An 11,004-nucleotide genomic window follows, 5' to 3' on the forward strand; every position below is an offset into this window, starting at 1 on the left:
AGAGAAAGAGAAAATAAGAAGATAAATAGATGTAGAAAAAGAAAAAGAAAGAAGACGCATGGGGTGTACCTAAAATTCATTTATTTGAGTTTTCGTTTATGCTAAAATAAAATTGGTGTGTAGATCTAAAATATGTAAATACAATTTGATTAAACTTAATTAAGTAAATAACTTGAATGCCTGATTTTTTTGAGTAATTTAAAGTTTAAACTTTTTTTATCTTTTTGAACCTTTAAGACAACCAAAGCAATGTAGGAATTTTTCTGTTTCGTCTTATACCACGTAGAAAAAAAGAACGCAAGTGTAATGAAAACTATATTCAGTCTTTATCATTCATCTTGGTAAAATTTTACTACGAACAAACTGATTACGAACATATTTTTTTGGATCCCAAACCATGAACTAAATTCTGAGTTCACTTTCAGAAACTATAGGAATTTTCTCCCTAGTTTTCCAAACTAGAACTATAGAATTCTTTCTCCTAAAACTATAGAATTCTTTACCCATAGAGTTTCATTTGTAATCATGAACTTTTTTTTTTTAAAGAGATTAAGATTCTTAAATTTCAAATATCTCTTTATTTTTTCTTTTAAAAGTTTGAAAACAACTTTATAAAGTTATCTATTTTTCGTTTCATATATAAATATTCAAACTAAGTCATTAAAAAAAAGAGTCTTGTTTTCATTTGTTGTTATTCGATGCCTTCTGTTTACGACTTTACCAAGAAACAAATTTAAATTTCACAATCGGAACTTGAAAAATGAACTAAATTATCAATAAATTGAAACTCATGTTGAGGGGCATACCTGAGAAGAAAGAAATCTAATGCAGTAAGAGAGAACATGCACCTTGGCATTCAAATTTAATTTCATTCTTAACCATTCTCTTAAAAAGTTTAGGGCACCCAATAATTCCACAACAATTTCTATGTTGATATGTATGTCCCAATATCGACGAAATTTAAGATAATAAATAGAGCACAACAGAGTAGAACAAGAACATTAAGTTGCCCTGAACACGTATTTGGTATCAATAGTTATGAAATAAAAATTGAGTTTCAGCAATAAAGTATGAACTACAAACAAAATGAAGTAAACTTGACAACATCTGTGCACAAATTTCTGATATAGAGATAGCCTATGATGTTTAAAGAAGATGAATAATGTTTATTCCTTAAACTATACTTTAATATACATCCCTTCTTCCAATTACAACAGTGGTGCTTAAATAAAGCTGGTCAAATTCAAAATCTCCCAGACCCTTCTGCTATAAAAATTACCAACTTTTCCTCACTAGCTACAACCAAGTTCAGTGTGTAAAATGTATCTTATCTTCCTTCCTCATTTTCTTCCATGCTTCCAATATTTCGTATGCTGGAGGGCTTGCCAGGTACTCCCTCACCATCATCATCATCATCATCTTTATAGTTTCCATCTTCCTCGGAAGACTTTTCGGGTGCGAGATTATCGGTAAATTCCAGCCTATTAGCACCATAATTTATTCTATCTTCCATCTTAAATTTTTGAGGCCTGAAAAAGTCCTTATTTTCTCCTATATCATCTTGATCATAATTGTTGAAGATAAATGCCTCTGATTCACTGGAGTCATTTTCGAGCTCAGCACTTTCCATCATCATTCTCCCTGAAATATTTGGCTCATCTTTTCTTTCATCTGAATCAATTTCGTCATTCTGAAAATTTCCAGTACTTTCAATCCCAGCAGGGATAACTCTAGAGATTGTTCTCGACGCACCTAATCCGCAGAGAACATGCAACGATCTTGATAAATTTGAGACTGTTGCTTCTGACACGACATCACAGTTACCAAGAGAATCCAATAGCCGCTGTAGATTTTCATGGTTAATCCGATCTTTATTTTCCTTAAACATGTCTGTCCACTGCTTTTCAGTCACTCGGAATGGTGCATATGCCATGGTGTTAACTAAGATAACAGCTCGCTCATAATTGTGTTGAGATATAGCTTGAATCACCAATTCAAAAAAGAACATACGGTGAGGAATTTCACCAGCTTCCAGAATCATGTCGAATTCATGCTCGAGTAAATGACACTGCAATGAAACCAAAATGTTAAAAGTTACCAGCACAACAATAAGTACTTTTTCTGGTTCCATTTCTGACTGAATCACTGATATATGGCATCAGTAATATGAAAAAAAATGCAGAGAATCTAAATAATCATGATAATAGTGCCACAAAGAAGTTAAAAAGATTTGCGTTTGAGCTGAATTTGGCAGGAACATATGAAAATATGGCAGAAATATAAAACAAACAAGTACAAAATAAACAAGTTAGCTTGTACCTTGCCAGCTCTTGATGCTTTTACAAATACTGTCGCAGATTTATTTTGATCCAATTTACAACGAAAAAGAATCATCTCTTTATAGACATGCTCGAAGTATTCCCACTGATGAGCACTGGCAGATGCTTCCAACATAGCACTATATGTGTACACGTCCGGGATAATCGAGCTACCATCACCAACAACTTCTTGAGGGGTAAAGGTATCTAATCTAAGGGCCCTAACTTCCTCAAATAACTCTTTAGCTTTCAAAAACATATCATTCTGGCCATAAACTTTGAGCATCGTATTTACAGCCCCTATGTTAGGAGTACAAACGTCTTTCATGTGTTCAAAAATATGTATGCAATCGTTAAGATGCCCGCCATCCATAGAAGACATTATCATGCCGGTGAAGGTAACTTCCAATGGCCGAGCATGAGAAAGTCTTCTAATCTTCTCGACCTGCAGCCATATTTCAACAAGTTGTATTCTTATACTGGTTTACAAGTAGCTTCAAGTATGTCTAACCATACCGATGCAGAAGTAAAGTTACCTCTACAATAGCATCTTGCCACCTTCCATAATTGCAGAGGCAACACGCAAGTTCATAATAGACGCTGGCAGCTCCCATAACTCCTCTACTTTCCATTTCCCTGACAGTTTCAATAGCTTCGTCAACTTTACCTTCCTTCCACAAACATCTGACCAATACTAAGAAAGTTAAAATAAAATATGTCAGGGCAACCAGCTGTCAAATATTGGTAGTAAACGATCAGAAGGAAAAAAAAAAATCTACCTTTATAAGTTAAAGCTTTTGGAACTTCCCCACTTCTCGTCATCTTTCCGAACAGCTCATGGACAAGGTCATAATTGCCTGATTCCAGCATTACCTTATCATATGGATTGCTTGTAAGACTTGAATGCAAACATGCTTTAGGGTAATAATATCTAAAGGTAAATAACCGTAGGACTATCAACCAGTTTTCCATTCTACCATGAAAACTCGGAAAAAGAATATAACTTAGAATTAGCTACTTAATTTGTGAATGAACTGATAACTAGAGCCATCATACAAACATGGGTACCTTCGTCTCTACATAGTTTAACCACATCACCTAAATGATAACCTTAAAGAAACATGTTTCCAAAAGACACCAAGTAGTATACATAAAAAGCTTCCTATCTTCCATTTTTCATTTTTCAACTTCCTAGGGAAACTGAGTTAACATATGAGCTCAGTTGTTAATGATCTAACATGCAGAAGATGCTAGCATGTGAATATCCACAAGGAAATTGTTAGTTACCGATCCTAATATTACACCATGCAAGCCATCCAGTTGGGTTTGGAGAAGGTAGTGCAAAAACTACCGAAGCCTTGTGAATGGAGCTGTTTCCAATATTTGATCCCACTACCTCCAAGTCACAAGTGTACAATACTATTTCACCATAGTTTTCTCTCTTATGGAGCCATTACACCTTACAGGAAAACTAAAAATAGAAAGGAGAAGTAAAATATGTAAAGGTTGTTCGAGAGACCTCAAAGGCCCCACCCGAAAACTTAGTAGTTGACAACCTCTACAATTCCCCATCTTTACTTATTCCACTCAGTTCCAGTTTTTCCCTACTTTCCCACCTCCTTGCCACCCAGGCAAGATAGTTATATCTCAAGTCTCTCTTTTTCCCCTAACTCATATTTCTCGCATGGTTGTGTAAGATGTACAATATAGCACAATAACTACCAAGTTAGAATATCAGTTTTCAATTCCATATGCATTACAACAATAAACAAAAACATAGTGATGTTATATTGCATCTCCCTATTCCCGGGTTACAGTAGACAAAATAGAAAAATTAGATCGGCAATGTTGATATCCTGTACTTACCTCCATTGCAAGTCCATAAGTTGCTCCATTAGGTTTCAGACCACTTCTCTTCAGTTGCTTGAAAACCCAGGACACAGCTTTCCACTGTTTCGTTGGAACACAAGCATTAAGTACCTATTGAATGGAAGAAACTCAACAGTTTAATAAATCGGCAAACTAGCATTTAGTACAATGTTTTATGAAAGCTATTTAATTACTTTCTTACAGCATTATAAATAACCAAATCAGGTTCAAGAGTTGGATCCCAGTCCTTGTGACGCATAAATTTAAATATTTTGGGTTTCTGCCTCATGCATTCAACAATAGTCAGCAATTCTTTAAGAAGACCAGCTTGACCAAGTGTAACAGCAACACTGTGATATGCAGCCATATCAGGATATGCATGGATATTTCTCTGAATAAATTGAAAGCAAAATCAATCCAACTGTAAAAAAATATGTTAGAAAAGAAACCCTCCAGGTGAAAAACAAACAAGGCACTTGACTCTTACACGCATCAAATTAAAAATCTGAAGAGCTTCCCTTGGTCTTCTTGCCTTCCCAAGAACAGAAAGAAGTTTTGTGTAAACAAACCTACAAAATTATCAATAGTTTCTTCACAATAGAAAACATACAATGGCAAGCACTAAGCATATAGATACACAACTAACACATGGGTCAAAATTACGAAATAACTGTGCACACTTGTGATTTAATAGAACAGGATAAATACATTTTCTATGAGTCCTTGCTTTATCAAGATTATTTATAGACAAATGCCATTATGCCAACAAACACATTCAAGTCCCAAGGCACTATGCCACTATGTTACACTTGCACCATCCAATAGGGTGGCCCAAAGTGCAAGGCTTCAAGCTGGTCGCGCCGAGGAAAGATAAATGAGCACAATTTCAAAGCCACAAATGAAATTACGCAGAATTTCTCTAGTGGTCTTAGAGAATCTCGTCAAGCAAGACAAATTCCACATGTAAGAGATATAAAAGTGATGCTTTATACTAACAAATCACCTGCTTTGATATTTCCTATGATCTTTATAATTATACACCCATTGGACAGCAGAAAGTGCTTGCTTCCAACAACCTTTGACACCAAGCAACTCAACAATCCTCATCAACTGACCCTCGGTAAATGGTAATCCTGAAAGCTTCATTAATCTTGAAAACTTCCAATCCTTCACAGTAATCTCCCTATCACATAACCTACAAAAAGAAATAACTTTGAAAAACAAAATCAAAACTTCACACACAATCCAAAGAATAGAGAAATTAACTAGAAATATGAGAATCAAACACAAACCTATCAACAAGAAACCTTATGACATCAGCCTCACTATGATTCCTTGTCTTCTTTCCTTTATGCCAGCCTTCATTATCCGCATTGAACCAAAGCTCGTTCATTTCGATATCATCATCGAAAACCAACTTCAGTTCATCCACCTTTCTTGCCTCAAACATGTCCTTCAGCTCCTTCAACCTCTCCCTCTTCAGCTTCCCTCCTTCACATTCCTCGTTTGCCCTCACTCGCTCCCAAAACTCAACCTTTTTTATAATGATAACAAGGTGAAGAAATAACTAACTGCACTAATAATTAACTAACTATCAAAACTTACTACAAGAAATTAGTTAAAGTTACCTTTTGAGTCCCCTCCCAAGGCTTCCCCACCATCAAGAACCTGTGATCATTTTCACTTTCCTTGGGTTTTAGAGCTTCAACCACTTTGTTGAACTCCTTGTACTCATGCTTAAGAACTTGGAATTGCTGTTCCTCCAACATGGCTTGCTTCTGTGACTCAGTGAGTGGAGGGGGCTCGTTGGATTTCTGGGCCTGGCGGTTGAGCTTCCGGTTGTGTTTCTGAATCTGTTTCTTGCGGAGGTTGTGGACAATTTTGGGTGTGGGGTCGACACCCTTTCGGATGAGGGTGCGCTTGATGGCTTCCTTGTCGGGTTCAAATTGAGCGTGAGAAGGGAAGATGGTGGTGTATCTCTGAAGTGCTTCCATGGTGTATCTCTAGCAAGGAGGTGAGCAAGGCGAGAATCTGAGAGATGAGAGCCCAGAAAGAAGAAGAACCGATGAAGGATTGCAGCCATAGTTATTAGAACCGAACTACTAATTGACCCGGTTTCAACCAGTGGATCACTAATTCACCCAGTTGACCCAGTCATAATTAAATAAAAATGTAAAATTATAAAATAAAATCAAAATCAAAAGTTAAAACTTAAATACATATCTTCACAAACATATTAATAACCATCAAGTATCAATTTTTTGACATAACTAATGATACAAAAAGAGATAATAAACTAGTCACTAGTACAAAATACTTTCTTAATTTAAATGAACAAGGGAGAGAGCAACAAATAACACAATCAGTAAATCAAACTCAAAAGGTGATCTCAAAGTTGGCATCTATATTTTCATAGGACAAATTTGAAGCTTGACCAACATTTCTTTCATTTTGATTTGCATCTATATCTACATTTGTGTATTTTTCACAAATCAATACCAAGAATAATTCATCATAGCAACTGAGTTGTGATGAAGACATTTTTAAAATTCTAGCATAAAAAAAAGAGCATGGGAACAACAATTTTATTCTGAGTTGCAGAGAGCATGAACCTCAGTTTTCACAACAAATTCAACTATGATAATTTCAGCAACAAAAGATTTAGCTCAAAAGATGATTTACAGATTTACAGCAACAAAAAATTTAGCTAAGTGATTACTTCAGCAAGACAACAACAGATTCAAGCTTCAGTGATGATAATCAGTAACAAATTCAACTCAGCGATGATTTTAAGCTACAAAAAAATTAGTTCAGTGATATTTTCAGCAACAAATTCAACTTTTAGCAACAAAATCAAGGTGCAGTGATGAATTACATCAATAAAAAATTTAGCTAGGTAATTTTTTCAACAAGACAGCAACAGATTCAAGGAACAAAAAAATTAGCTCCGTGATATTTTCAGCCACAAATTAAACTTTCAGCAAAAAAATCAAGGTTTACATCAACAAAAAATTTAGCTGGGTGATTTTTTCAACAAGACAGCATCATATTCAAGGTTCAGTGATGATAATCAGTAAACAATTCAACTCAGTGATATTTTCAGCAACAAATTCAACTTTCAGCAACAAAATAAAGGTGCAGAGATGATTTACAGCAAAAAAAATTGAGCAAGAAAGAACAGGGAATTTGATAGAACTCACCAAATCGGGGACCAGCTGCTGACGGCGAGGCTCGAAGCAAGAAGAAGACGACGACCACTAGCCCCGGGACGTGCTGCTTCTGCCGCCGGCGACGACAATCGTAGGGAAGGCGCGGGACTGAGTGCGAGACGGTGACGAGGCAAAGAGCGACAACGACGACCAGCCCCGGCACCTGATGCTTCTGCCGCCGGCGACGACGAGCGCCGGGAAGGCGCGCGCTGACTGCAAGACAGTGACGAGACAGAGAGCGAACGACGAGCTTGAGTGAGAGACCGGACACGAGAGAGCTTGAGTGCGAGGGCGACGGTGAGAGAGATAAGAAAGCTTCAGCTTAGTAAGAGAGTGACGAGACTAAGACACTGAGGAGTGCCATGGTGGGTGCGAGAGGAAGAGGAAGGAGACGTTCACTGAGCAGATTTGGATTTTGGCTTTTCTTTACTAGAAAACGACGTCATTTTTTTTTTCTAAAAACAAATTAAGCATAACCCGGACCGGTTGGACCGGGTTATGAAAACCAACCGGATCACCAGTTTTTTCTTAAACACGAACGACCCAAGTCGATTTTTTGTGGGTCTGATGCTTAAGCAGTTTAAAAGATGGCACGACTCGGCCGAATAACTAAGTTTTCAAGTCGAATCTAATAATTATGATTGCAGCGGATGCTCTAATTCCCCTAATCCACATTTTCAATTTTTAGTTCAACTACATCGAACCGGTTATATATAGTTGTTAGTTATATATCTATAATCTATAATAATATATAATGGTAACGGAAAAGCTCTGCATACAAGCCATTAGGGCTTGTATGCTTTACAAGTTTATTAAATCATAAATTTAAGATACTCGCTCCTCCAGCTACGTTGATTACACGCGCTATATAATATGCCGCGTATATCTAACTTCCAAATTTAAAATATTTGTTTCCTTCTTCGTTTTCGTTATTTTGAGATTTGGTTGTTCTTCTTCTCGCGCGTCTTCCCTCCTTCTTCTCCATCGTTCTTTTCCTCTCCTTTTCTCACTGGTATGTTCTTTGTTTACGTTCTTTTTTTCTCTCTCTGCAACTCGAGCTTCGTTTTCTCTCTTGATTTGTTGTTTTCTGAAATCAAAGTTCGAACTCGTTTTGAAGATAATGGATCCTTCAAGCTCAGATTCTGCGCTGAATCCAGGCGATGTGGATTATGAATTTGAATCTAACGAAGTTCCTGAGGTTTGATTTACAGTAATTTGTATAGCATTGTGTAGTTTAAAAATTGCTGAACATTGTTTAATTACCTGGAATTTATAGCAGACGCTCGGGTGTAGATCAATTCTTCTTTGGGTGTATTTTAGCTATAAGTGTGGGTGTATATACACTTTACTGGTTTTTTGTTATTTTTAATTGAGTTGTTGTTGTTCAGGTGTATTATATCAGACATGATTGGGTGTGTTTTTAGTTTTTGACATGGTGTATTCTGCAGCCTGTGTATTGACAGTTTATGGCTTTAAAGGTCATTCTGTAGTTGAGTTGTTGTGGTTCGGGTGTATCATATTAGACATGATTGGGTGTATTTTTATCATATCTATGGGTGTATTCACAGTTCTGACACGGTTTATTGTGCAGCCTCTCTCTGTTGTTGATGACGAGCTTGTTCCGAAGGTCGGAATGACCTTTAGGACCCTTGAAGATGCCGGAAAATTTTACAGGAACTACGCCAAGGCTGCAGGTTTCTCTACAAGAGTTCGGTGCACAAATAGGAAGGGAAACGAGATTAAGAATCAACTGATTACATGTAGCAGAGAGGGAAAATGGAAATCTAAAATATCTCCAACCGAGAAGACCAATCCGACAGCCGGTTTAAACTGTCCTGCAAGAATTTATATACACACATTGAAGGATGTCGGTGCTTGGATCATTTCAAAGGTTGTGCTGGATCATTCACACCCCTGCTGTCCAAGCAAAGCAGAGATGCTCAAACAGCACAGGGAACTAAGCATGTCCATTCGTCGTACGATAGAGAATAACGACGAGGCCGGTATCAGACCAAGCAAAACCTACCAATCATTTGTTGCGGCTGCTGGGGGTCACCGAGAGAGTTAAATTTCATCGAAAAGGACGTGAGGAATTACATTACCAGGGAAGTGCGGAATGTTTCCGAACAAGAAGATGCAAAGGAATTCGGGAAATATTTGTTAAGGATGAAAGAGAAGAATCCGAATTTCTTTTTCGAGCTCGAACTCGAGGAGGATCAATCGATTAAGCTGGCCTTTTGGGCCGACACAAGAAGCAGAGCGGCCTGTGAGTATTTCGGAGACGTCATTTCATTCGACACCACCTACAATACAAACAGGTAACAAACTGTCCCTTTTTATGATGCTAAATTAATTTATTTTTACTAATCCGCAGCAGAGGTGTATATTGGCTGTGTCATTGGGTGTATTCTAAGCATTAGTTGGGGTGTACCTAATGATTTTGCATTCTGGACCATGGAAATTCGTTTCAGGTATAATTTGGTCTGTGGTTCTTTTGTCGGGGTGAATCACCACGGCCAGTCAACACTTCTCGGATGCTCTTTGATGAAGAACGAAGAAATTGAATCATTCAAATGGTTATTTCAATGCTGGCTTCGTTGCATGGGAGGAAACGCTCCGAAAGGGTTTCTCACCGATCAGTGCGCATCAATGAAAAGGGCTTTAGAGGCCTATATGCCAACAACAGTTCACCACTGGTGTATTTGGCACATCATGAAGAAGATTCCAAGCAAATTAAACGGGTACAAGGCACACGCCGATATCGAACAACAAATGAGCCATGTTGTTTGGAACTCTCACAGCAAAGAATCATTCGATAGGAATTGGAACGATTTTCTGGTGAATTTTGGTCTTGCCGACAACAAGTGGCTCTCAGGTAATGTGTTTTTAAATTCTGCAGCAGAGGTGTAAATTGTACTGACTCTCGGGTGTATTTTACTGTGTGTGTTTGGGTGTATTATGCAGATCTGTACGAAGACCGTCACATATGGGTTCCTATCTATCTAGACCACCACTTCTGGGCAGGGATGAGAAGCACACAAAGGAGCGAGAGCATGCATTCATTTTTTAACAAGTACATCACCCGGAACAGCTCGCTCATTCAGTTCGTCAAACAGTACGATAATTGCCTCGGAAGCAGGGAGCAAGCAGAGAGAGAATCAGATGCTGCAGATTTTCATACGGTCATACCGTGTGCAACCAAATCCTCCATCGAAACTCAGTTTCAAGATGCGTACACCCAAGCAAAGTTTAGGGAAGTCCAAGCCCAATTCAGAGGAAAGGCGAATTGCATCACCAGATTAAAGAATTCCGCTCTAGGCTATTCAGTATACGAAGTCAGAGAACAAGTTTCCAGCTCAATATTCAACAAGTTCGCGGTTACCTACGACTCAGTTGCAGCCGAGGTAAAATGCCAATGCTTATTATTCGAGTCGAGAGGGATACTGTGCCGTCACGCACTAAGCATGTTAAGCTTCGAACAAGTAAGCCAAGTGTCCCCTAGATATATACTGGAACGATGGAGCAAGAAGGTAAAGAGGCGACACACACACATCAAGAGCAGCCACGACGAGCCACTAATGGAGCCAAGAAGCAAGAGGTTCGACCAA

General features: G+C 37.9%; 3 protein-coding genes across 3 annotated transcripts in view; 2 read left to right on the forward strand and 1 right to left on the reverse strand.

Annotated features, from left to right (window-relative positions):
• Positions 1-1,022: 1,022 nt before the first annotated feature.
• Positions 1,023-7,308, reverse strand: LOC107483880 (pentatricopeptide repeat-containing protein At5g67570, chloroplastic). Its single transcript, XM_016104485.3, is given in 12 exon segments — positions 1,023-1,325; positions 1,327-1,398; positions 1,400-2,068; positions 2,320-2,763; positions 2,855-3,012; positions 3,098-3,191; positions 4,185-4,298; positions 4,390-4,578; positions 4,675-4,756; positions 5,191-5,382; positions 5,480-5,721; positions 5,816-7,308. Coding segments are annotated over 12 exon segments (2,655 nt in total). The 5' UTR covers positions 6,182-7,308; the 3' UTR covers positions 1,023-1,292.
• Positions 7,309-8,453: 1,145 nt separating this feature from the next.
• Positions 8,454-9,464, forward strand: LOC110280446 (protein FAR1-RELATED SEQUENCE 5-like). The gene is made up of 2 exons (XM_021141501.2): positions 8,454-8,594; positions 8,988-9,464. The coding sequence occupies exons 1-2, from the start codon at positions 8,517-8,519 to the stop codon at positions 9,462-9,464; spliced, it is 555 nt and encodes a 184-aa protein (XP_020997160.1). The 5' UTR covers positions 8,454-8,516.
• Positions 9,465-9,515: 51 nt separating this feature from the next.
• Positions 9,516-11,004, forward strand: part of LOC127746618 (protein FAR1-RELATED SEQUENCE 8-like) — a 2,464-nt gene continuing 975 nt past the window's right edge. The window contains exons 1-5 of the mRNA XM_052260492.1: positions 9,516-9,714; positions 9,868-10,071; positions 10,198-10,271; positions 10,361-10,386; positions 10,501-10,800. Of these exons, the coding sequence (XP_052116452.1) occupies positions 9,563-9,714; positions 9,868-10,071; positions 10,198-10,271; positions 10,361-10,386; positions 10,501-10,800 (756 nt within the window). The 5' untranslated portion in view covers positions 9,516-9,562. The remainder of the gene's footprint in view (positions 9,715-9,867; positions 10,072-10,197; positions 10,272-10,360; positions 10,387-10,500; positions 10,801-11,004) is intronic.

The sequence above is a fragment of the Arachis duranensis genome, chromosome 4, assembly GCF_000817695.3.
Source record: "Arachis duranensis cultivar V14167 chromosome 4, aradu.V14167.gnm2.J7QH, whole genome shotgun sequence".
Lineage (NCBI taxonomy): Eukaryota > Viridiplantae > Streptophyta > Magnoliopsida > Fabales > Fabaceae > Arachis > Arachis duranensis.